The sequence below is a fragment of the Sceloporus occidentalis genome, unplaced genomic scaffold (assembly GCF_023333645.1).
Source record: "Sceloporus occidentalis isolate IW3139 unplaced genomic scaffold, rSceOcc1.0.p SCAF_7, whole genome shotgun sequence".
NCBI classification, from domain to species: Eukaryota; Metazoa; Chordata; class Lepidosauria; order Squamata; family Phrynosomatidae; genus Sceloporus; species Sceloporus occidentalis.
In genome coordinates, this window is record NW_028316987.1 from 92314119 (window position 1) to 92341388 (window position 27270).

General features: G+C 43.5%; 1 protein-coding gene across 1 annotated transcript; it reads left to right on the plus strand.

The window, feature by feature from the left end:
* The first annotated feature begins 1648 nt into the window (after positions 1-1648).
* On the plus strand, positions 1649-21533 carry GHRHR (growth hormone releasing hormone receptor). The gene is made up of 13 exons (XM_089534026.1): positions 1649-1801; positions 5728-5830; positions 7883-7990; positions 9849-9946; positions 11455-11552; positions 12477-12609; positions 13852-14005; positions 14335-14395; positions 16128-16197; positions 16973-17064; positions 17588-17717; positions 19343-19384; positions 21408-21533. The coding sequence occupies exons 1-13, from the start codon at positions 1649-1651 to the stop codon at positions 21531-21533; spliced, it is 1368 nt and encodes a 455-aa protein (XP_089390152.1).
* Positions 21534-27270: the final 5737 nt, after the last annotated feature.

Consider the following 27270-nt stretch of genomic DNA (forward strand, 5'->3'; position numbering starts at 1 on the left):
CACATAAGCTTTCTGCTGCCGCTGCTTAGCGCTGCAGCTGCGCAGCTGCGCATCCGCCAGCCGGCAAAAGAAAAAAAAAAGGCCCGTTTTTGGCCGCCCGTGAGGAAGCTGCCTCTCTCTTTGCAGCGTCCTCCGAGGCAGCGGTTTGGAAACTGCGGGTCAGAAATGGCCCCAGGTGAGGCGTCTTCACTGCCCCCCATGTGGAAGCCCCATCACCTGAGCCACGCCCCTGGGGCGGGCGGTCTGGAGGCTCCGTATTCAGCAGAATACACCTCCAAGACGTCTTCCCCTGCCCGTCTGTATCCCGCCTTAGTCTTAAGTGGTTGAAGTTCAACAACAGGGAAATGAGCAATGTGTGGAGTCAGGATTAAATGGACTGCCCTTTGGGAAACATGGACTATGTTTGTTGAGTAGCTTTAAGTATGATGCACAATAGTGGTAGATGCATTTTAGTCAGAGATAAATGCCTATTACACCAAATTAAGGCAGGAAAATATGGGATAAAACTTTGGTGGTGGTGTAGTACTAAAACAGGATATTATCTGAAAAGAGATACTTATCAAGTCTGGCAGCCTAATACATCATGGTACACCATAAGAAGCCCAGTTTAGCTAACAAGCTGAACCGTATTTCCATACTAGACAAATTCTGGTGGGAGACCATTTTTTTCACCTGCTTCAAATTGGCAGAATGTCTGCAAAGCAATGACTTTAAGGTATGTGAGCATTATTGCCATACCTCTCCCCACTGATCCTTCTGCAGTGGATAAGGAAACTAACAGAAGGTGCATCGCAGTGTAGGAAATTTGCTTGGAACCCAAAGTGTCATGCTCTCCTTCTCCTGTAGGTTTGCCAGGAAGGGTGTGGAATGGTGCTGTTATATTTAATCTTGAATAGATTGAGAAGCAAGAGGAGGTATGGCAATACTCCCTCAAGGTATACAAAGGACCTGTCTTCCTGTCCCCTTCAAAATGGAACTTTCAGCTGCAACTGCTCTTCCAAGATAGTATAGTATCATAGAATTGTAGAGTTGGAAAAGACCTTCCAGTTCAAACCCATCATGCCATGCAGGAATACAGAATCAAAGCACCCCCGATAGATGACCATCCAGCCTCTGCTCAAAAACCTCCAAAGAAGAAGAGTCCATCACTCTCCAAGGGAGTGTGTTCCACTGTCAAACAGCTCTTACTGTCAGGAAGTTCTTCCTAACGTTTAAGCGGAATCTCTTTTCCTGTAGTCTGAAACCATTGCTCCATGTACTAATCTTTGGAGCAACACAAAACAAGCTTATTGCATCTTTGATGTGACATCCCTTCAAATATTGAAACATCATTATCATGCCATCTCTCAACCTTCTCTTCCCCAGGCTAAACACACCCAGCTCTCTAAACTGTAGAATTCAAAGATATAGCCGCGTTAATCTGTAGAATCAGTTGTAGAGAGATCATGTAGCACCTTTGAGACTAACTGAAAGAAAGAAATTGGCAGCTTGAACTTTCGCAGACTAAGGTCTACTTTCTCAGATGCCATTCCTCATAGGGCATGGTTTCTGGACTTTTCACCCTTTTGGCTACCCGCCTGTGGACACGCTCCACCTTATCCACATCCTTCTTCAATTGTTGTGTCCAGAACTGGACCATGATGCCAACATGACTTCTGCCTCCTTGGTGGAGCGCAGGGAGAGGGGTACAAAGAAGCATCAACCATCACCAATGTCTCCACATCCCCTTCCCTGCTCTCCACTGGCAAAACTAAGAGCCATGTTTGGAAAGCAGCTGCAGCTGAATGGTAAAAATAGACAGGTACCTTTGTCAGTCTTGATGCAGAGTTACAGAAACTCATTCCACTTCTCAATCTATTTGGGATCAGAAGAATTCCATCCCATAAAACGGCAACTTTATTCTCTCCAGAGTGTCTGGCACAAAGAATGGCCCTTAAGTTGGGGACATTTCCCAAAGCGGGATTCACTTTGGGATAGAAAATTACTTAACAATGAAGTTTAGGCTGGATCTACCTATAACTATAGAAATATAGCATTAATACACAAACACACACGAAGGATCATTTTCTAATTCAGAGAGGGTTTGTAACAAGGTTTCTTTGGACTTGGAAAGAACCATGATAATAGCTTTAGGGCACTGATATTTTATTAGTTGCATTTTTTTTCTCAGAAAGGAAGATCTGTCAGCTACTCAGAACTACTGTCAGGTACTCTGCCTCATATTAGCATGTGTTTTGTAGTTATGGGAGTTTAGGTGTTGTGGCAAACCATTTATTTTCCACTCAGACATTCTTTTGTGGACATGGGGCATTTTTATCACATGAAATAAGTTGGAATTTCTATGGGGTCAGAAAGTGCACTGCAGAATTAATGCAGTATGACGCCACTTGAACTTCCATGGCTCAATGTTATGGAATTCCAGGATTTCTAGTTTGTTGTAGCAATAGAGCAATCTGACAGGGAAGGCTAAATATCTCACTAAACTACAAATCCCAGGATTCCATAGCACTGAGCCATGGCAGTTAAAACAGTGTCAAACTGCATTATTTCTGCAGTGTGGATACAGCCAAAGAAAAGAAAGAATGAAATGGCTTAGCAGCTGTAGTTTTATATACAGTGTGATGCACTGACTTGAAATGACAAGCCAGATCCTTGTCTATGGACTTCTAGTGATGAGACAGTGTGCCAGAAAGACGTGAATATGAATGGGGGAAGCACATTTGCAGAAGCAATGCTTTCTGCACTCTGTGTGACTCCAATAGAAATAATACAGAAATGCCAAAACCTTACTGAATATTTATCCTTGCAGTGTGGGAAATGATCTAAGTGGAATAAACCTGACCACCTGTTCAGTAGGTCAATTTCAGCATGTTTTGATCATCCTGAATACATTGTGATTTTTTTATTTCCCCTTAAAGAAAACACTTTGGTTGGTCATGGCATCCTGCCATGAATAGAAAGAAGGAGGACAAAAAGAATGGAGTGAAAAAAAGGAGAATTCGTGTTGTATTATTGTATGTGGTTTATGTGTTTCCTCTTAATGTGCTCAAAAATTCATTCCATTTCAGTTAAGCATCATTCGAAAAAGCAAACACAAAACCTGAATTTACCAAACCCCATATAATGTTAGTTTGAGCACAAGAGGCCAACTTTAGGAGAAAAGTTAAATACGGGGAACTAATATGGAAAAGCTGTTACACAGGGTGCATCTACACTGTAGAAGTAATGCAGTTTGACGCCATATTAAGTGCTATAGATACATCTTATGAAATTGTGGGATTTGTAGTGTTACAGGGTCTTTAGCCTTTTCTGCCAAAGAGCACTGCTGCCTCGCCAAACTACAAATCCCAGCGATCTGTAGGATAGTGACATGGCAGTTAAAGTGATGACAAACTGCATTATTTCTACAGTGTTGATGCACCTCCAGTTGCTTTGACTGTGTGGTGACCCTTCCTTGTTATTGTCTTAAACTTACCAGGAAAGTATCTCCCTTATGATTAGATTAATATTTTATGGGACCCATGTGCAGAATGGCTAAAGCCTCTTTAATTTTTTCATTTTTTGTGGACATGAAGAAGATGATGGACATTCATCAGAAAATGTAAGCATGACAAAACAAAACAACACAAACAGATGGAGCACAGCTTGGAAAAACCTACTATATGAACTCTAAGGGCTTATTCCCATTACAATTTGCTTTGAAGCGTGATTTGGGGCATATGACCCTCCTTCCCATTTGAAACCGCTTACCTGGCAGGGGAGACACCATGATCATGGAGTGGGGCAAAAAAACCTGGGGTTTTCCTGACACTAGTTTGAAAGTGTTTTTCCCAAAGAATCGATTCTGAAGCGTGCCCAATAAGTGGGAACGCCAGATCAGAATCAATTCCTTCTGAGGGGAGGGACAAATGGCAGAGGGGTGTGTGCCATCCCTCTCCAGAGACACCCCCAGTGCTGCCTTTTTGGTTTCTTTCTTTCTTCTTCTTTTTCTAAAAATTAAATTTATTAATTCTAACAATCAATCCAACATTTCCAAGCATTAAAAAAATCAAGAATCAGTCAACTAATGCAATCAAATCTATCCAAAACGCATATCTATTACCACACTCGAAACTTATTTCACCCCCCATTCTTCAGCCTTCTTATCTCTATCCTCTCTTGTACCTCCCTTCTTCTTTTCTCTACTCCTCTCACTTCACACTTCTTTCCTTTTCTTTTTTAAACAATAGAATTGACTGAAAAATCAATATATTGGTAAAGCAACTACTTGTTTTGCTGATTTTTTTATTAATTCTATTTTTTTAAAAATAAATGGTCTCTCGCCTTCCTTTTCCTCCTCCTTCCTGGGTCTCCTGGCCTTGCCTTGCTCCCTCAGGATTATTTCTGCTGTGCGGATGCAGTCCAAGCCAAGCTCCCCGCTTGTCCCGGAGCTGGATGGCCGTGCTACAGCTGCACTCCCACCACTTTGCCAGACGCTTTCCCTGGAGCTGGCTGGCTGCGCTGCTGCTGTGCCACCGCTTGCTCTGGTGGTGCTGGGGAGGAGTCTGCCATGATTCGATTGACACATGAATGGCACAAATGGGGACTACAACCATGGCAAAATAAAGTGATTTCACTGCCACTCAGGAAAAGACCTGCTTTATAATGGGAATGCAGGACCTTTTGAATTCGATTATCGATGCGAAGCGGAGCCAGATCGGGATTTGGAGTATACTGTAAGTGGGAATGGGCCAGTTCAGAATCTCCAATGCCCCAGCTGGGGGATTCTGGGAAGCTGTACTCCAAAAACGTCCAACAAAGTAGTTTCCGGGTGATGGTTTGGAATCAGGTCATACTGTGTCCTCTTCCAAGACAAGCCATTGTGCATGTTCTCTCCCACCCCCACCCCTGGTGTCCTGCTTCATGAGACCCAATGTGGCATAGTAGTATGAGTGTTGGAGTATGACTCTGGAGACTAGGGTTAGAAACCCACTGGGTAACCTTGGGCAAGTGACATGCTCTCAGCCTCAGGGGAAGGCAATCTCAAACCTCTTCTGAACAAATCTTACCAAGAAACGCATGATAAATTCACCGTAAATCAGCAATGACTTGAAGGCTCACAAGAACAGTTTTGCTTCATGCTCAACCATCCAACAGTATTCCATCACCACTGAGCACCTCAGACCTCAGTGGATAGCTTTGGAGATTTCTTCTTCCTAAAGTTTTTTTTCTTTTTCTTTTCTTGTTTGGTTGTTTGTTTTTAGCTTACTTGCTAATTAGCTTACTTGCTGTTCACCGCTATGATCTTTGGAATAGCGGTATATAAATAAAACAAAATTATTATTATCATTACAATTGCTGGGGTTTTCTCAGTCCTGCTAATATCTCTCTCCCTTGCACATGTAAGATAATGTTTTGGTTACATAAGTACCTGTAATCAAAATGAGGTTCCTATTAGTACATTCAGTGCCAAAAAGTGGGGCAAGACACAGCATACTAAAGAAACATCATTTTATGTTATAAGATTATAAGACAAAGGGCAAAGGATTGGTAATTAATGAGCTGAGGCGAAGAGATGGAGGAAATCGTGTGTCATTTTCTTGTCCTTTCAATGTCATTTGTGATATGAATAGAGTGGAATATTGCTGTGATTTTCTTTGTGTCTGTTCAGAATTTTCTTGAAGGGGAGGGTGTTAAAGGCAAAGTTGCAACAGCTGAACCAAACTATTAATTTCCTTCCATTTCTAGATTTCTGGACAATCTCACTCAGAATGTGATTCCATAACTGAGTGGAAGAAAAATGAGAGTGATTGCCTAAGGGAGATCCATCAGCAGAAGAATGAAACAGCAGGTATCTTGGCAATAGAGGAATTTGGAAAGTATTGACATCTATCTATCTATCTATCTATCTATCTATCTATCTATCTATCTATCTATCTATCTATCTAATCAGCTATACTCTAACATAAGTCAACCTTATATATAACCTTTTGTATAAGTATAACATATGTACAGTGGGCCCTCCCTTTACACGAGGGATTGTTCTGGACTCCCCAAGTAAGGGGAATCTGGGAATGGTGGGGCCCCATTAAAAATAATGGGGCTTGTGCTCCCGGCACGGTGCGGCACGTGTGCCATGTGTGTGCACCCCATTACTCCTTTTGGGGCGCAACAAGGCCTCTTCCAGCATGGCTTTCAGCATATGCTGCACTGTATAACCTATGTGAAACTTTATGTCTAACCTTATGTATAAGCTGAGGACAGGTTTTGGGGCCAAAATTATGGATTTTGATATGACCTGTGGATAAGTTGAGGGTAAAACATAGAAGCATATAACAGAGGATGTAAAAGACGAAGCAAAGGGGGGAAAATGCCAAAGAACATATACAATTCCAACATGCATAACTGTTTCTTCTCACCCTAAAGGCTGGATGGATGAGAGAGTGAAAAGGGTCAGGTGCTCCACGGAAGGATGAAGCTCTCACCTTTCACCAGGGGATAGTTTTAAAAACAAGAGTTAAAAACAAGAGTTAAAGTACAGTGGACCCTCCCCTTACGTGGGGATCTGTTCCGGATCTCTCCATGTAAGGGGAAATCAGCGTATGATGGAGCCCCGTAGGAAGTAATGGGGCTTGCACCCATAGCAAAAAAACAATGCGCGCATGCCATGGGCATGCACCTCATTAGTTCTTCTGGGGCGTGCAAGGGGCTCTTCCGGCACGGCTTTCAGTGTATGCGGGCGCACTGTACTATGTATGAAGATGAGAGCTGGACAGTGAAAAGAGCAGATAAGAACATTATTGTCCTTTCTGACGATTCATGCCTTCTCACAATGTGTCCAAAGTAGGACAGGCTAAGTCTTGTCATCTTGGCTTCTAGGGATATTTCTGGCTTGATCCCATTTGTTTGTGTTTTTGGCTGTTCATGGCATCCTCAGCACTCTTCTCCAGCACCACATCTCAAATGAATTGATTTTCCTGCTATCTTCTTTCTTGACTGTCCAGTTTTCACATCCATTCATGGTAACAGGGAATACAATGGCTTGTATGATTCTGACTTTTGTGCTGACTCTGAGTTGTATGTCTTTGCATTTTAGGATCTTTTCTAGTTCTTTCATAGCTGACCTCCCCATTCTTAATCTTCTTCTGATTTCCTGGCTGCAGTCTCTATTCTGTTCAATGTTTGATCCAAAACTAGACCTACTGAATCAATGAGATCCAACAATTGAGTACTCTACCTGGGATTAGCCAACAGGATTCAAATCCAGGATTACTGCCAGAATCCCCAAGCTAGCATGGCCAACTTTTATAGTCCAAAAAGAAACTTTTTAAGCACTAGGAACTTGCATTAAGAAACATATGGCATCTTAGGGTGTCTATTGTGCATCTATTGACAAAAGTCAACTTCTTCAGATGTGTGGGTATTATCCTGTGTTAGGTGTGTGTGGGTGTGTGTGTGTGTGTGTGTGAGAGAGAGAGAGAGAGAGAGAGAGAGAGACAGAGAGAGAATTTACTTGAAACTCAATAAGGACAGTACCAAACTGACTTCCCTTGGAAGGGACTCCTGCAATTGAGGTCCCACTACAGAGAAAACCCTGTGTCAGATTTCCATCAATCAAGCCTCTAAGGGTGCAGAAAATAAATGCAGAAAACAGTATGCTATTGAGAGTAACTCTTCACAATGCAGTTGTTGAGTCAGGTTATAAATGCATGGTCTGACATCCTGTTAATAGGGATAGTGTCTGTCTTGGGGATAGCATTCAACACCTTGGATAACTCTTTGAAAGATCAAGATGAACCTCTTACTGGATTCATCACTGGGGTGTGATTCAGTTTGATCCAATATTTCTATTCCCATTTCCAATGCATATGGATGAGATTATGCATTTTTTGTCTCCTTTGAGGTTGTCAGAAATTTTGGGACCGTCTCCTGTGCTGGCCAGAGACAAATCCTGGACAAACGCTCACCTTTGCCTGCCCAGGAATCCTCCTTCACTTCACAAAGCAGCCAGGTGAGGGGGCTTGTGCTTGGACCCAGTTGTGTTTTACATTGGCTATGTATGGTCTATGCCGCATGAGTTTATAAATCCTTGGCTATGTTGCACAGGCGCAATGGAATCCTGTTAGTGAATTGTAAAGATGCCTATCAGGCCACTGGCAAGAGTGCTCCAATGCACCCACCAGTTACTTCTTATGTGCACTGGCTGTTTCTTGATCAATCATGAAATAATGAGACCAGACACAGTGTTTAGGGTTAAACAAGGCCATTTTTATTGACCTGAGCAAATGAAGAGGAGTAGGAACCTGGTGTGTGATTAGCTGAGGTGACCTGTGACACCGGACCCCAAGGGAAATCAAAAGGGATTGGTTGCCATATTAGACAGTCATTTTGGAAAGCCAACCTGCAGGGCCACAACCCCCAGCTACCCCCCAAAGAAAAAACACGAATAAGGACACAAATCCCAGACAAACAGAGGACTAAAAGGATAAACAGGGGGCTTAAGGTAATGAAGAAGGAGACAAAGGGTAAAAAGAAACTGAAAGACCTAGGCCTGAAACAGACAAGCCAAATAGAGCAGTGGAAGGCTGCACCGGTGCCATTCACACTGGGATCGTGGCAACCACATGTGCCGAGTACCAATCCGGGCTGCTGCTGTGGTCCTAAACTGGGCTGCTGGAAGGAGTGGATTCTATCTGCTCCTTTTTGGCCCAGTTCTTTGCAAACAATGCAGCCTCCATGCAGCTTCAGGCCACGTTCAGGATGTGCATCATGTAAATGGCACACCCTCAATGCAACCTGAAGTCGCGTCATTTTGCCCATGTGTTTCAGGCCTAAGCCAGGCAACAGTGGATGTGTTCCCTGTTGCAGCAATCAGGGCAAACCCTCTGTGAACTAATTCTGCCTAGAAAACTCCAAGGGAGAAACCTTTTGGTATTTTACTCTTACATCTCAGGTGGATGCGACAGTCAGGAGCACTTGTTATCAGCTTCGGCTGATATGCCAGCTGCGACCCTTCCTGGGCCGGGGGGACCTTGAAACGGTGGTACATGCTCTGGTGACCTCTCGGTTGGATTTCTGTAATGCGTTCTACATGGGGCAACCCTTGTACCAAACCCGGAAGCTTCAATTAGTGCAGAATATGGCAGCTAGGTTAGTCACTGGGTGCTCCAGGACTAGCCACATAACACCTATTCTGCAAGATCTTCATTGGCTGCCCATTCGCTTCCGAGCCCAATACAACGTGTTGGTTATTACCTATAAAGCCCTAAATGGCTTGGGCCCAGGGTACTTGGAGGACCGCCTCTCCCCATATAATCCACCCTGCGCTCTCAGATCAGCCGGGAAGCAATTGTTGAGGGTTCCTGATACAAAGTACACCGTGACTGCACAGAGGGCGTTTTCCAACTCGGCCCCGCAGCTTTGGAACTCTCTTCCCGGCAAGCTCTGCTCGGTTACCTCCCTTGACCTGTTCAGGAAGAAGCTGAAGACCTACCTCTTCCAACAGCCCTTCCCCTAGGTGTTGTGATATCTGCTCTCTCCCTGTTACACTAGCACTTTTAAGCTAGTTATTGTTGTGGTTTTTAATGTTTGTTATTTGTATCTTGTTTTTAAAAATTTGTTGTATTTGTTTGAGATTTTATAATGTAGATACTGTTGTAAATTGTACATTGTTTAGTACTCTTGTTGTAACCCGCTTTGATCTCCCTGGAAAAGTGGGCTATAAATAAACATTATTATTATTATTATTATTATTATTATTATTATTAGAGAAGACTTACATCCCTAATCTGAGCAGTGGAATGATGATGCTTTGGGTATCAATTTGGAATTCGTGAAGTCATCTGAACTGTTGACTTGATTTTTTATAGGGTCAGTAAAAAGAACCTGCACAGCACAAGGTTGGTCTGAACCTTTCCCACCATACTCTGTTGCATGTCCAATGGAAGATGAAGATACGCTTGATGAAGTAAGTAGAGAGATAGAAACAAAACACGCTAAGATTAGAGGGAAGCAAAGGAAGACGGCTTTTCCTCTTGAGATCAAGGGTTCTTACTGTCCATGAGAAGATGTTTGACAAGAAATGATGTCTTTGAGTTACGTCAATTGCAAAACTTTCCTTTTTGAGAGACTGTTGCACAGAAACATCTGAGATCTGAGAGGGATTCTTCTACCTTAGATTTAGATACCAGAGTTATTTATTTATCTCATTTTCCTCACCCTTTCCCTCCAAGGAACTTATTGTGGCATACATGATTCATGTGATGAGTAACACTGCTTTAGCTGTATGCAAAGGGAACCTGTAGCACTTTTGAGGCTAACTGTATGAAAGAAGTTATAGCACAAGTTTTTGTAGACTTGGTCTACTTCACATTATTGCTATCTTTACAATATACCACCTTGGCTTTCACATTGTTTATTAGCTCAAATGTTTCTTTGGCTTCCAAGCCAGGAGTCTAGCATTTCCTTATCCTAGGACTCTGGTGGGAGCCTCTGACATGTTCTTAATAGTTCCCCAAGAGCTCCTGCTTGGTTCTTCTGCACCTTTGGTTGTTGGATCCCAGTGGGCAGCCATTTCCTCTTCCCTGCGGATGATCGTTTGAAACACTTTCAGCACTTATCCCATGTGGACTTCTTTTTTGTTTGTACACTTTAGTTAGCCAAGTCCCAATCTGTTCCACATGTTGAGGAAGATGAGCTTTATTTCCCCTTCTAGGTCCTTCCAAGAGCTTGAAAATCTGACCTTTACAGTTCAGTTCTTTCTTTATTACAGTCTAGTTCTGAAGACAAAAAAAAAAAGTCTGCTACAATAGTTATAAGCTGCAGTTGGGGTGTGTAGTTCAAAACACCTCTCTGGCTGAATTATTTATTGCTGTCAGGATGGTTTCAACTTATAATAACCTTGTGAAGGAGAGACTTCCAAGCACCTTGCTCATTAAGAGCCCTGCTCAAGTCTTGCAAACTCAGGACTGTGACATCTGGGGTTGAATCAATCCACTTGAAGAGTTGTCTTCTCTTCCTACTTGCTTTTGATTTTTCAGATAACATTGTGTGTTTCCCCCACCATGGTCCACGTGATCTTGTGATATGGCCAAAGTATGACAGCCTCAGTTTTGTCATCTTGGCTTCTAGGGAGAGTTCTGGCCTGATTTGATTGAGAGTTCCTGCATGGCATGGGGTTGGACTGGGTGGCCCTTGTGGTCTCTTCCAACTCTATGATTCTATGATTCTATTATTTGTTCTAGGACCCTTTCATTAGTCTTTTTCACAGTCCGTGATGTCCATAGAACTGTCCTCCAGCTCTACATTTCAAGTGAGTTGATTTTTCCAAGCCTACTTAGGCTCTGGAAAATGTTATAGAGCATGGGACAGAGGAAAATGCCAGTCAGCAGCTCATTTTCCCCTACCTCTACAAAAGTGATTATTTTTCTAAATCTCAGTCTGAGCACGTTGTTGTTGTTGTTGTTGTTATTACAGCTGTCCTACCTATCAACAGTCAAAACCATCTACACTGTGGGTTACAGCATCTCTATCACATCTCTTGTTATGGCTATCACAGTCCTCATTGCATTCAGGTATGTTCATAGGATTTTGAGGAGTAGAAGTGGTGGGGACCAATTCAACTGAAGAATATATGCATTTAATTCCTTGTTTATTTATAACATTTATGGCCTAGATCCTCCTGGTTAGTCCCAAAGATCCCTTCACCTATTGAACAGTGAGTGAAGACACTGGGTAAATCCCACTGATTCAATGGCTGTTTTTTAGCTGGGGCTAACAATAGAATTTTGCACAGAAATGTTTTTGGGTAATTTTATTTCAAGAAAACAGCCCCAATGGGGAAACAAATCTTGTGGCAGTCGGAAAATGTTCTCGATGGGGTGTTTCAGTGTGTCAAGACATTATTTTTGGAGGAGATTTATAACATTTGTGAGTATTTTTTTATATATCACCACTGAAGAAGAGGCATGACAAAAAAGGAAAGGGAGATAGTGTACAAAAATTAAAACAATTAAACTGTGAAAATTTGCAGATTTTGCCCAACCAAATTTCTTTCTTTTTTTTAAATTGTCAACATGTCAGGTATCATTGAAAAACACGAAGCAAGTCTTGGACACATGCTAATATTAAATAAGCGAAGATGAATACTCATATATAGCACATTGGTGTTGTGTGCCCTCAAATAGTTTCTGACTTATGGCAGCCCTAAGGTGAACATATCAGGGTTTTTTCTGGTGCTGAGAGCATGTGACTCACCCAAGATCACTTAGCGGGCTTCCATGGCCAAGTGGGGAATTGAACCCTGATCTCCACAGTTCATAGTCTAGCCCTCATACCACTGCACCATGATGGATCACCTACTGCATATATAGCGTTATTTTCTTACTACAACCCTGTAGAGTAGGCCATAATGTTATCAATAACAATTTCAAACGACAACCTGGGGCTGAAATTTCCACTTGCCCAGCCTCTAATCACTTCTGCTCTTGCCTCTGTAGGAGACTCCATTGCCCCAGAAATTATATCCACATCCACCTCTTTCTCACCTTCATCCTGAAAGCTGTTGCTGTCTTCATCAAGGATGCAGTTCTTTTCCAAGCAGAAAACACTGACCATTGCAGCTTTTCCACGGTATGATGTGTTTGAGCAGCAGTTTTCTCCCATGATATGAGGAACGCCTTAGGGAGCTGGGGATGTTTAGCCTGGAGAAGAGAAGGTTAAGAGGTGATATGATAGCCCTGTTTAAATACTTGAAAGGATGTCACATTGAGGAGGGAGCTAGCTTGTTTTCTGCTGCTCCAGAGATTAGCACCCGGATACAAGCTCCAGAAAAAGAGATTCCACTTCAACATTAGGAGGAACTTCCTGACAGTAAGGGCTGTTTGACAGTGGAACACACTCCCTTGGAGTGTAGTGGAGTCTCCTTCCTTGGAGGGTCTTTAAACAGAGCCTGGATGGCCATCTGTCGGGTATGCTTTGATTGAGATTTCCTGCATGGACTGGATGGCCCTTGAAGTCTCTTCCAACTCTATGATTCTATGATTCTATACAAATCACTGTGGATTATGGCTAAAACCCCATGGGGCAAAGCTTTGCTGCCTCAATAAACTACAATTCCCAGAATGTCATAGCATTGAGCCATGGCAGTTAAAGTGGGGTCAAACTGGATAATTTCTGCAGTGTGGATGCAGCCAATGAGTAGGCTGGGGTGGGCTGAAGTTCCTGCATACTCACTGGAGATGTGGGTGAGTGCTACCTTTTGGCTTCTCTCTGTGCAACTGCATCTGGGCAGTGTGCACAGATCAGTTGTGGGGGTGTCCTCAGGCATGGACAAGGTTGCTTGCTTTGGGCTGGATTGCAAAGAGGGTCACAAGGACATTGATGGGGTGCCATGCTCTGTCATGCTATTGTAGGATGTTGGTCTAGAAATGTATTAGGTGCTTTGTGAAGAGAGCATTGCTTTTACTTGCCCTGAACTGATTTTGCTAGATGACCTCAGCATTTTCCTATCATGAGAGATGCTCTTTCCAATCCACATTATCATCTCCCAAAGAAATGATAATGTACTTCATTCTTATCCAAGACATAGACTGGATTTTTCCAGTGAGTGTTCTCCAGATGTGTGGCTGGAAATCGTGGCTGGGAGTGATGGGAGCTGTTGTCCAACATATCCGAAGGGCAGCAGGCTAAGGAAGACCAGTGTCAACAAAATGTTGTGTCAATCCAAATCAACTAGATCACTTTGGGTCACTTGAAGATAGGATCCCAAGTGCGATATTCAGAAATATTGTGACTTTTTAAAAAGTTTTTGCACAGAGCTATACTAGTCAAATGAACAGACTGATCTGAATTTTCACTTGTTCTCTTCCTTAGACGGAGTGCAAGATCTCTGTGGTTTTCTGTCATTATTTCACAATGACCAATTTCATGTGGCTCCTGGTGGAAGCGCTCTACCTCAATTGCCTGCTTCTCACATTCTTTCCCCATGGAAGGAGATATTTCTGGTGGCTTGTTCTGTTTGGTTGGGGTAAGTTTGTTTTTGTGCAGGATCCACTGTTTTCCAAGTAAAATGCTCTTTCTTTTTTGCACATATGAAAATTTAATAATAATAATAATAATAATAATAATAATGCCACAGTGGATGATGATTCTCTGGCCAGGTGTTTCAATGAGTCAGCAGTATCACCGTATTCTTTTCCATCAATGATCATAACATTTGTGACCATCTTTGACTACATTCCTACTATTCCACATTCAAGGATGTTATGCATAACAGGCGAAAAAGTCTATGATTCTGAAGAAGCCATGGGCAGGTACATTCATCAACATTGCTGTACTCTATTTTTATCTGTACAGGTGTACCAACATTTTTTATCATACTGTGGATATTAGTCAAGGGTCATCTTGAAGACAATATGTGAGTAATGACTACTTATCAAAGTCACATGAGTGTTTACACAAGCTGGAAAGAGACTGGAGAGCAATCTCTGTGTATGTATCTGCCTTCAAGCTGCCTGTCAACTGATGGCGACCCCATGAATTTTATGGGGTTTCCTTAGGCAAGGAGTACTCAGAGGTTATTTTGCCAGTTTCTTCCACTGAAATACAGACTATTGCACCTGGTATTCATTGGCTGTCTCCCATCCAAGTACTAGCCAGGGATGACCTTGCTTAACAAGATCTGGTGTCTTTAGGATAGGTAAGCCCAGATGAAAAGTTATCTAGGCTTGTTCAAATCATGGCCAGAATCCTGGTGGTGATGTGCTCACCTGAAGTTACGTACATCTAGGTCTTTTTAAAGTTCATTGCAAAAAGGGCTGTACCTTTTGCGCAATGCCTCCCCACAATCCATTTCAGAGGGCAAGCTTGTGCTCCTTCAACCCTTTAGTGGCTGGGGTGATACCCGCTTACTGTCCAGCTGCAGCCAGGAATGAAGAGCAGCCATAGGAAGAGTTGTTGTTGTCCCTAGCTGCAGAAGAGCATCCAAATGTCCCCTGAGTACCCAGTGCCCTTCTCCAACCAGAGAGTGACCATGAGGTGGACATCTATTTCTGGGAAGCTTCTCTCTTTGTATGGAAAGTTGTGGGGAGGTGGAAGCAGCCCAGCAGAACTGCACAGGAGCATGGATGCATGATCTCACCTTCTGCCTCACTGTTCCTAGTGGGCATGTCCTATGGCATTATGCTCTAGACTGGCTGTGGATGGCAGCTACATGCATTTAGGCTGAACCTGTTGTGGCACTGCAGTGGTGTCTACACAGGCCAGCTGGGCTGACACCACACCAGCTCTGCTGGCTTGTCCACTGTCCACCTCTTCCTCAGTGGCAGGAGCAATGTGGAAAAGCTGCCAGGTGTACTCCTGTTAAGAATGGGCACCCATGCTATCAATGAGAAGAGAGAATAGAGGGGATCCCTGAATGCATGGCTGGATGTCTTCTGGCTGTGACATCTCCAGCCTGACACATGTTTCTACAAGCCCAAAATCTCATGTTCACCCTGGAGTTTCAAAGAGACACAGGGGTTTTCCCTAACTTTGCTTACTCTGAATTGGATTAACAGGGGAAAACTATTTCTCCGGATGCAGTCATGCATTGCGAGGGTAGACAGAAGTGGCTTTGGGCTTAGTTCAGGATTTTTATTATTTTTATTTTATTTTTACAAATGTAGACAAGCCCTCAATTAAGTGCCAAGGCTTTCTGGGTTTTGCAGAGGGAATGGCAGGTGCTCGGTGGGCTATGCTTGACTTGGAAAGGATGACAAAGCTGTCTATGAAGAAGTGTCCACCTTGGTTTCACAGGATTTCACAGACAACCACTGGCATTTTCTGCATGTGTGGTTGTATGTGCATTGTGTTGTGTTGTGTATGTGTGTAGCTGGAACCCTGTCGTCCCAGCTATTAGGATTTGTTTTTTGTCTGACAAAACTAAAGGAGTCCAGACAATCTTTATAGTTCAGACCTTATAGCACCATTGGTAATATTAATGTGTGTGTTATTAAAAAATAAGTTTAATTTTGAAATGCTAGTGCTTGGCTAAACCTTGAGAAATGGGAGAAGGGGAAAAGAGAAAGGATAAAGAAAGTAGAGAAATAGCATGGTGTTTATTTGCCTATAAATGTTGTTTTGTCTTCATGGTTGTGTGCTATTTCCAGGTGTTGGGATTTCAACCAAGATTCTCCTTTCTGGTGGCTAATCAAAGGACCCATCATCCTTTCTGTCGGAGTATGTATTAAATTTCCAGTTTTGTCCAGATCTGGGGTACGGATTTGTGACTTTAATGGCAGGGTCTGTGTGTGTGTGTGTGTGTGTGTGTCTGTGTGTGTGTCTGTGTGTGTGGAAATGTAAAGACTCAATTCGTACACGTTAGAAAAGAGTACAGAGTGTGCAAACCTGGAATGAAATGGATATTTTAGAGTATTCAAAATGCTGGAAGAACCTGTTTTTCAAATGTTGGGAAACCCCAGTGAGGAGAATCCAGAACTGAAAAGAATCCTAGCAGGACTTAGCCTACACATGATTTGCCCCTTTTATGTATGTGCATGTGTGGAAAACAGTGCGCTATACTGAAAACTGGGCAGAAAACAATGTTTCTCTGCAGAAAATGCTGTATCTTAAACAGAAAGGTGTCTTTCTTATAACATGGGAAGTTTACTGCACTGGCAGTCCCCTCTTGGCTATGTGCCTAAAACATCCCTTTTAATATCAATTTGATATAATAATAATAATAATAATAATAATAATAATGATGATGATATTTATATACTGCCTTTCCAAGGATAAAGGCGGTTTACAAATTAGATCTTGACTTGAGTCTGGATTTACATGTAAAAAATTTTAAATTAAGATTGCAAATTAAATTTCAGACCAAACTGTTTGGTAAATGTGCCTCCTTTTTCTCTCCCCCCCCCCCCAATTCTCTCTCTACTTCTCTTTCTCGGTGTCCTTCTCTTTCTTTTTTCACCATGACTACCACCATAATCTGAAACCCTTGGGACAGGTCAGCTTCGTTCTGTTTCTCAACATCATCCGAATCCTGCTTAAAAAATTGGACCTAAAACAGATCAATTTCAACAACTCTTCTCAATACAGGTAACTGAGTGGAGGTGAATAATGCAAAAGGAGGGCTGCAGAGTGAAGCATGTGTCAGTGAAACACACACATAGATACACAGAATGGGAGAGAAAGAGAGAGAGATGCTTCTCTTTCTTTTGCATCCTAAAAGTTTGGATCACCCCATGGTTGGCAGTAGACTGAAGGAAGGCAAATGGAAGTGCTCCCTACAAAAGTGCAGTAATAATTTAAGCAAATCAGAGGCACACCCAGAAAATGCAGCATATGGGTAGTCTCTAGATCTCATGATATGGTCACCTTCTATTGGCCATTATTATCTATATGGACGATTGTAGAGAGCCAATGTGGTGTAGTGATTTGAGCACTGGACTATGACTCTGGCCATGGAAACCCACCTTGGTTGAATCACACACAACCCAAGAAAACCCTGTGATAGGTTCATCTTTGGGTCACTGTAACAACTTGAAGGCACACAACAACAACAACAATTGACATGACATCTTGTTTCCTTTTTCTTGTCTCATTTCTTTCCTCATATTAGGCGCCTCTCCAAGTCAACTTTGCTCCTCATCCCTTTGTTTGGAACTCACTATATCTTCTTCAACTTTCTTCCTGAACATGCTAATGTGGGGCTACGACTCTACTTGGAGCTCTGTATTGGATCATTCCAGGTGAAGTGTGGGGTTTTTTTCTTAGCTGTTTTTTTAATTGAAATTTTATTGGACTTTAATAGACACACACTCACAATAAAAAGAAAAGGGGGAAAGCAAAAAACTACCTTCTCCCAAAGAGAAGCAAGAAGAACAACTATACAGTATAGGCACATTGGTTAATATATACATTGAATAAGATGAATATAAGTTGAAAAATGCATTTAGCTTGAAGGTGATGTCTACAGAATACATGTTCATTCATGAACGGGTAAAACAGTAACATCTGGCCACTGAATGATAAGGTGGCAAATTGCCACCTTGGTAACTGTCATGTTTTATTTGGCAACAGTGGCTACCAATTAATTAATTAATTAATTAATTAAATATTAGGATGGCCAGTTGGACAATTCATATTCTCTCAGCTTCTGAGGGAAAAAACATGTGCATAACCCTCTTTCCCCAAGAATAAGTCCTGAACTGCACATGGTCTTCAGAAACTTTACAGCTTTTGATAACCTTCTCTCAGAGAGGAGAAAAGTAGTAAAATGATTCCTTCTTTCCTGTGAGAAAGAAAGGCATGAAGTATGGCATCCCTAGGTCACACCATATGGGAGACTGGTCAAGACAATACTCTGAATGTCGCCCATGCCTTGGGTCAGGAAGAAGCTTGCTCTGGCCACCAGATGGCCTCCTTTTGGCCTTGCACCACCACCAGGTGGGACTCACTATCATGCAAAGTCTAACCTCCTATGGAGGAGGTCACATACATACAATCACAGAATCATAGAATTGGAAGGGGCTCCAAGGACCATGCAGTCCAACCCCAACATGCAGGAAGACACAACCAAAGCACCCCAGACAGATGGTCATCCAGCCTCTGTTTAAAACCCTCCAAAGAAGGAGACTCCATCACAATCTGAGAGAGTGTGTTCCATTGTCAAACAGCTCTTAATGTCAGGAAATTCTTCCTAATTGAGGTGAAATCTCTTTTCCTGTAACTTGAACCTGTTGCCCTGTGTCCTAGTCTCTGGAGCTACAGAGAAAACGTGTTCCATTCTGAACATGCCACCCCTTCAAATATTTAAACAGGGCTATCTTATCACTTCTTATCCATCTCTTCTCCAGGCTAAACATACCCAGCTCCCTAAGTCTCTTCTCATAACACATGGTTTCCAGACCCTTCACCATTTTGGTGGCCCTCCTCTGGACATGCTCCATCTAGATCAATGATTCCCAAACGTTGGTCTTCCATGTGTTTTGGACTTCAGAATCCCCAGCCAGCTTCATCAACAGTCAGAAATTATGGGAGGTGAAGTTCAAAAAATTTGGAGGACTGAAGTTTGGAAATCACTGATATAGATACACTGCATCTAGATAAAGACATGTACGAAAGGACATTGAAACAGGGTCTCAGTCCCTTGATCTTATCTTGGCAGTACCAAGATGCACTGATTCAGATTCATCCCTTTCCCTAGAGATGCTAGGAGCTCAAGCTTGGCTTTCACCATTTTGTAAATGTCCCTACTCCATATGAGCAAGGCCTGCAGAGAAAATCAATCTGGAGTCCAAATAAACCATGCTGGGATTCCTGTTTGTTACTTCCTATTGTTCACTCATTTAGCATCTCTGTTTCTTCTTCTTAGGGCTTCATCGTTGCCATCCTATACTGTTTCCTAAATCAAGAGGTAAGGGGACTGCATTCTTTTGCCTTCACTGTCATTTCCATGATAGCAAGCAAATGAACACCATTGTCATAAGAGAAGAAAGTAGTTCCATGATGATTCCATGACTCTAAGAGAAGAAAACCTAGTAATTCAAAATTCAGATATGAACACACATTTGTGAACGATAGTAACTCCATGAAGGGAGGGGTGTGTGTGTGTGTGCAATGGCTCAATTTTTCATTGTGTGAGGTGGACCTCTAGTGGTTGTATGAATTAATGCTGCTCTCCTCCTTGAATTTTTGCTGAGTATTCTGGAGATGAGTGGTTTGAGTCCAACAAATATACATCAGAAAGTGGTGGGACTGAAATAAGGGCCTTCTCCAAAGATCTCAAAACTCAGGCAGGCTCTCTTGATCTTATGAGCTGGGAAGGCTGATATATCTTGGATCCAAGCCACGGAAAGTGTCATAGGTCATAACCTATGAACACTAAAACAGACCTTTTCTCTCTACTAATTTTAATTTTATATATACAGTGAACCTGCCAAATTTGCTGGATTTAGGGGCTCAGGACCCAGTGAAAGTGGGCTGCGAATAAAAAAACCCCTCACTATATATTTTTATCCAAGAGAACACTTTTCTAGGAATCTCTAGGTCCTCCAGCACAATTTTATGGTCAACATCTGCCAGAGGTTGACCACAGAACTGCACTGAAGGACCTACACATGTCTAGAGAAGTATTCTCTCTAGAAAGTTCTAGGTCCTTCAGCACAGTGTCTGGTAGATGTTGACCACAGAATCATGCTGGAGGACCTAGAGATTCCTAGAGAGAACATATTAATCAAATCTGTGAATAATCAATGCCGCAAAAGGCAAAGTCACAAATGTGCAAGGCCACCTGTATTATATATATGCATAATTCCTATTATAGATCAGGGTGGGAACTGTATGGTTCTCCAGATGTCATTGGACTGCAACTCCCAGCATTTTTTCACCACTGGCTATGTTGCCCGGGGTTCTTGGGAGTTTCTCTCTAACAACAGAGGTGGATGATAAAAGCATACAATGATTTCAAAAACACTGCTATGGAATTCTCTATCCCTTCATAAAAATGTTAAAATAGATTCCGTCTGGATTTGTTCCAATAGTCAAAGGCCCAGTATGCTCCATGGCTCCTGGGGTTACCAAATGTCCCCCTAAGCTTTCGTTCAGTTTTAAAAACTAATTTTGAATCTGGTTGGCTTTTTTGTTTTTTGTTTTTTAAAAAGAAAGAATTTCAATAACATTGATCAAATATTGAGAAGTGGGAACAACAGCAACAAAATAGAATTTTTAAAAGCCAATTGGTCCATTCCCATGGCATTAATTCTGGGGGACTGCAAGTCTGGGAGAAAAGGATGCTGGGTTGCTATACAGCCCCAGCCTACCAATGGCCATTTCTAGAGGAAAGGCAGACCTACATCTTGAGCCATCTGGCAGTTTTTGGTGCATATGCACTGTAGAAATAATGCAGTTTGACACCACTTTAATTGCTGTAGCTTTATCCTATGGAATCCTATGATTTGTAGTTTTATAAGGTCTTTAGATTTCTCTGCCAAAGAGCACTGGTGCCTCACAAAACTACAAATCCCATTATCTTGAAGGGAGGAGCCATAGCAGTTAAAGCGGTGTCAAATGGCATTATTAGATGCAGAGTAACCTGGGGAAACCTGTTGTAGATGGAGCCATTCATGCTACTGATTTATAGCACTATAATTTCATTTTAATTGTTACTGTTCCATCCTAATGAGTTTAGAATTCTCATCCAGAGAGCTCTAGTGCCTCCCCAAACTACAAACTCCACGTTTCCATAGGATGGAGCCATGGCACTTAAAGTGGAACTGAAGTGCTATAAATACATAGTGTGAAAGGGCTCCCTGGGTACACTAGTGTATGTTACCAAGATGATTCCGTCTTTGTCCTGTTACTGCCTCTGTGTCTAGAAACCAAAATGTTAGCTCTCTAATAAATGTGTGTGGATTTTTTTTAAAAAAAAAACTTTCAAGGTTCAAGCTGAAATTTGTCGGAAATGGCGAGGCAACAGTTATGGATTTATGACTCTTTGGAGGAAGAGGACAAGATGGACGATGCCATCAAGTTCTGGGATCAAGATGACAGCTTCTGTGTGCTAACCCATAAGGAAAAAGAAAAGGTGAATGGGCATGTCCAGATTCATCATTGAGTTTAGGACAGTCTGGCACAACCATCATCAACTTCTAAAGGCTCAACATTCATAGGAAGGATGTTTCCCAAATGCCCTTCATCTGAATTTGCTCAGAGTTTTTCAGCATCGAATTAGCAGACTTTTTTTTTTTTTGGTACAGAGCTGTTCCTTATGGATTTTTTTTTTAAAAATGCTCTTGTAAAAGAAAAATCAAAATGTTGTATAGCACTTATTTGCTGCTCCTTTCAGTTCTTTCATGCTTTATGGGGGAAGGAAATGTAACTCACTGGAAGGGCACCATGCTTTTTGTGAAGGTGGCTACTATGTTCAAACCCTGGACTTTCCTGCTTGGAAGAGCAAGTGCTTTTGTTTGTTGCCTTCAAGTTGTTTCTGAATTATGGCAACCCTAAGGCTGCCATAAACCCTATCATGGGGTTTTCTTGGCAAGATTTGGCAAGTCATAGTCCAACACTCAAATTATTACATCACACTGGCTTTCAACCCCGAGCCTAGGAATATCAAATTTTTACAATGGCAATAGTTCAAGAAGGTGGGAAGAAAAATTTCCAGGAGGCCATATGTGACAGCAAGGTTGTTTGTCACACTGTCTTGGCTACTGGCAATCTGGTGAACTGTCTTGGAAGCCACTCTCTACAAGGGTTTATTGTAGAGCCCAAAGCCGAAGCCAAGGGGTTCTCAGCAATGGCTCTTTTTCATGCTGGAGAGAAGTGACCAGTGGGGTGCCACAGGGTTCAGTCCTGGGCCCAGTGCTGTTCAACAGCTTTATCAATGACTTGTATGAAAGAAAAGGGGGCATGCTTATGCAGATTTGCGGATGACACCAAATTAAGAGGAGTAGCTAATACTCCAGAGGACAGGATCAAAATTCAAGATGACCTGAATAGATTAGAAAGCTGGGCCAAAACTAACAAAATGAAATTCTCCACCAGTCCTGCCTGGAAGAAGCAGAGCCCTCCCTCCGGTCCATCTGCCTTGGTCCAGGCCTCAGAGGGAGAGAAGAATGCTGGACCTGATCCCCTGCCCCTTCACCATTCCCTTCTCCTTTTGTGTCGTGTCTTTTAGATTGTAAGCCTGCGGGCAGGGAACTGTCTGGTTAAAAATAATAATAAATGTAAGCCGCCCTGATAGCCATTAGGGCTGAAGGGCGGGATATAAATACCTAAATAAAAAAAAAAAAATTCAAAACGGAGAAATGTAAGGTACTACACTTAAGGCGGAAAAATGAAATGCATAGATATAGGAGGGGGACAGCTGGGTTAACAAGATTACATATGAAAGGGATCTAGGAGTACCGAACTTGTTTTAAACCGCTTAGAGAGTGCTGAGTTCACTGATAAGCAGTATAGAAATGTAAATGCTGTTGCTATTGCTAGGAGTCCTAGTAGACCACAAATTGAATTTGAGTCAACAAATTGCAGGATTCCATAGCATGGAGCCATGGCAGTTAAAGGGGTGTCAAACTGCATTATTTTTGCAGTGCAGATTAGACTTGTGCTAAAAGCTTTTTGAGACTGTGCCTCCCAGTTTACAATACATCCAATTGTTGAACAAACCCTCAGCCCTCTTCGACCTCAGCTTTTGTCTCCATGTCACAAAATGTGGAATAACAAGCCATAATCTTCAAGCAGGTACTATGCCACTAAATGGACTCCATGTTAGAGTTGTTATGGAAACACGATTCCTTCCAGCCCCCTCCAGAAGATTCCTTACATTTCTTCAGACAGGGATATGATCATTAATTTTAATTATTTGGAGGGCATTTGGGGTTAATAGGCACTAGAAAGGGGTTGAGGATTTTCATCTGGTGTCACCAAAGGAAAGGGAGTGCATATCTAATGGGTGGAAAGCATTAACTTCATCCCGTCCATGTAAATGTATCAGGAGGAGAGAGTTCCTCCATGTTGTCTGGGGCCTTATATAATGTCAGCAAAGGGAGAACATGAATTAATTTGGATTAAAACCTAGAGGCAATTAATTGAGTTTTTAAACCCTGACAAAAGCAATGATGCCACTTCAGCAGGATTCCTTTCCTGCCAAGAGGCACCAGGACTGAAAACCTGACACGGCCATAAAAGTTGTGAAGAAAACAATCTGCATTTGGAAATGGGTCTCGGGGGGGGAGGGGGGGGCTTGGAGAGTGTGTCAACTTTAAAATGCAGCACAATTTGATTTGTATACAGTCGAACCTCCCCATACGCGTATTTGCCATACGCGGATTTGAGCATCCCCGGATGGCAAATGGGGAAATTGTCCCCAATGGCGGCGCGCATGCACGCGCGCCACCATCGGGGACAATTTCTTTCTCCTCTTTCCCCTCCTCCCTTCCCTCCCTGCCCCCCTCCCTTACCTTCCCTTACTTACCTTAAGTCGCTCGGAGCGGCTTGGCCGCCGCAGAGGCCTGGAGGAGCCTGGGTGCTGGTGCTGGAGGCCTTGAAGGCCTCTGGCGCTGCTGCCCTCCGCGCCTCCTCTTCCCCATCTCCGCGCCCAAAAAAAGGCACGGAGGTGGAGAAGAGGAGGCGTGGAGGGCAGCAGCGCGGGAGGCCTTGAAGGCCTCCAGCGGCAGCATCCGGCTTCCGCCGCCGCGGAAGGGCCGGATACCGGTGCTGGAGGCCAAGAGGCCCCAGCACTGACACCCGCCCCTTCCGCGGAGGCCTGGAGGAGGCCGGGTGTCAGTGCTGGAGGCCTCGCAGGCCTCCGGCGCTGCTGCCCTCCACGCCTCCTTTTCCCCACCTCCGCACCTTTTTTTGGGTGCGGAGGTGAGGAAGAGGAGGCGTGGAGGGCAGCAGCAGCAGAGGCCTGCGAGGCTTCCAGCACTGACACCCGGCCTCCTCCAGGCCTCTGCGGCCACAGAAGGGCCAGGTATCGGTGCTGGGGCCTCTTGGCCTCCAGCACCGACACCCACCCCTTCCGCAGCGGCGGCGGCCTGGAGGAGGCCGGATGCCAGCGTGGGAGGCCTTAAAGGCCTCCGGTGCAGCAGCCCTCCTCCCTTGCCGCCGCTGTGGCAAAGGCCCGGTGGTGGTGCTGTTGGGGGCCAAGAGGCCTCCAGCACCGCCATCGCGCCCTTGCACGCCGGCGGCGAGGAAGCCGAGGCTTGGCCTCCGCCGCCACCGCCGCCGCCGCCACCTGGCTTCCCTGCAGCGGCGGCGGCGGAGGCCAAGCTGCTCCGCCGAGGGAGTTCAGGTAAGTAAGGGGAAGGGTAGGGAAGGGAGGGAGGAGGGAAGGGAGGAGGGAAAGGAGGGAGGGTTGGGTGAAGGGACTTTTGTCCCAATGGCGGCGCGCATGCACGCGTGCCGCCATTGGGACAAATATGCTTTGAGCATACACGGATTTTGTTATACGCGGGGGGGTCCGGAACGGATCCCCCGCGTATAACAAGGATCCACTGTATTTGGATGAGCAGAACATCATGCCTCCAATTGCTAATAACTGACAGTTTTGTTTCTGCTTGACTGAAAATGTTCTGAGCTTGCTGCATATCGGAAATGGAATGGACTGGTTTAGCTGCATTTCACTTTAGCCAAGATCCGATAGACGCTAATAGTGTGTCACTTACACAGCCCAAATGTACACAAGGTTACTCGTGAATATGGTAAAATGGGTTGAGGATTTCAGGTCAGTAAACTCCTGGAGTGTTACCCAGGAGTCTTCTGCAATGCCGAAACAATCCAGTTTGACACCGCTTTAATTGCCATGGCTCAATGCAATGGAATTCTGGGACTTGTAGTTTTAATTAATTCTGCACTGCAGAATTAATGCAGTTTGGCACTGATTTAACTGCCGTGGCTCAATGCTCAGTGCTAAGGAATTCTAAGATTTGTAGTTTTGTAGCTATAGCATTTGTAATTCTGGAAGATATTTACCCTTCTCTGTCAAAGAGCTTTGGTGCCACAACAAACTTCAAATCCCAGGATTTCATACGCTGCAGCTATGACAGTTAAAGCATTGTCAAAGTGGATTATTTCTGCAGTGCAGCCTGAGCCAGTTTTATTCTAAAAATGTAACATTTCCAAGAACGAAGCTTTACTTTTAAATAAATTTGATATAACTTGTACTTCATTGTTTGAAACTGTTTTTACATTTGCTTGTAAGGCTTACTTACAATTCTCTTGTAAGACTTACTATTGTATTATGTTATAATTGTACTTTGCATTCAATACTGCTGTGAGGTACATTCAGTCCCATTAATGTGGGGGGGGGGGAGCTATAAATGCAATAGATAATTGAATAAAGCATTAGCAATTTAAATTTTAAATGCGAAAAGCCCTCATCCAGACTTAAATAAAAAATAAATGTCTGACTTGACATTTTAAAAATCATACCAAATGAATTACTTTATATATATATATATATATATATATATATATATATATATATAATGTGTGTATATCTTCTTCATAGTCTGGTTTGTGAATAAATATTGTTGTTGTTAGCTGCTTTCAACTTGATTTTGACTAATGGAGACCTTGTAGATGAGACATCTTCCAGCCCCACTATCCTCCACTGTTCTGCTTAGGTCTTGTAGATTCATGCTCTTGACATCCCTGACTGAGTCTATCCATCTGGCATGTGTTCTTCCTCCCTTGCAGCTGCCTTCTACTTTTCCTAGCATTATTGTCTTTTCTAGTGATTCATGTCTTCTCATGATGTGCCCAAAGTATGACAGCCTCAACTTAATCATCTTGGCTTCTAGGGAGATTTGATGCTTGATCTGCTCAAGGACCTATTTGCCATTTTGGCTGTCCATGGTATCCTCAGCACTCTTCTCCAGCGCCACATCTCAAATGAATTCATTGTCTTGTCATCTGCTTTCTTCACTGTCTAGCTCTCACATCTGAACATGGTGATGGGGAATACAATGGCTTGGACAATTCGAACTTTAGTGCCCAATTATATATCTTTACTCTTTAGGACAGTGGTTCCCAAACATTCCCCCCCCCCCTCGGATTTTAGCTGGTAGAATTTGAAACTGTTGGCCAAGCTGGCTGGGCTTCTGGGAACTGAAGTCCAAAACACCTGGAGGACAAAAAGTTGGGGAATCACTGCTCTGTGATCTTTTCCAGCTTTTTTCACTGCTGCTTTTCCCCATTTGCACTCTTTTTCTGATTTCTTGACTGCAATCTGCCTTCTGATCAATGTTTGATCAAAGGTATGGGAAATCTTCATATGATTAATATTAAACACAGGGTTTTTTTGGCTTTGTTGCTTCCCTCTAAACCAGGCATCGGCAACCTACGGCCCGCGGGCCGTATCCGACCGACGGGCACCGTAGGATAGGCCCCAGGCCAGCCCTGCCGCCGATTGCCACCGCCGGCACGCTCCTTCCCCGCCCCTCTGGGTCGGCCTCTGCCCTCCCAGAGGGGCGGGGAAATAGCTGAGGCTGGCGGCGCTTGCCTTCCCCCGGCCCTCTGGGATGGCCTTGGCCAAGGAAGAGGAGGAGGAAGAGGAGGAGGGAGGAAGGAAGGAAGGAAGGAAGGAAGAGGAGGCAGGAGGGAGGGAGGGAGGAAGGAAGGAAGGAAGAGGAGGTGGGAGGAAGGAAGGAAGAGGAGGCGGGAGGGAGGGAGGGAGGGAGGGAGGGAGGGAGGGAGGGAGGAAGGAAGGAAGGAAGGAAGGAAGGGGAGGAGCAGGAAGGAAGGAAGAAAGAGGAGGAGGAGGGAGGGAGGGAGGAAGGAAGGAAGGAAGGAAGG

Coding starts and splice junctions, on each gene's coding strand:
- GHRHR (XM_089534026.1), top strand. CDS start 1,649: ATGACTTCTGCCTCCTTGGTGGAGCGCAGGGAGAGGGGTACAAAGAAG. Junction 16,198..16,972: donor CCATCATCCTTTCTGTCGGA/GTATGTATTAAA, acceptor CCCTTGGGACAG/GTCAGCTTCGTTCTGTTTCT. Junction 17,718..19,342: donor TCTGTATTGGATCATTCCAG/GTGAAGTGTGGG, acceptor TCTTCTTCTTAG/GGCTTCATCGTTGCCATCCT.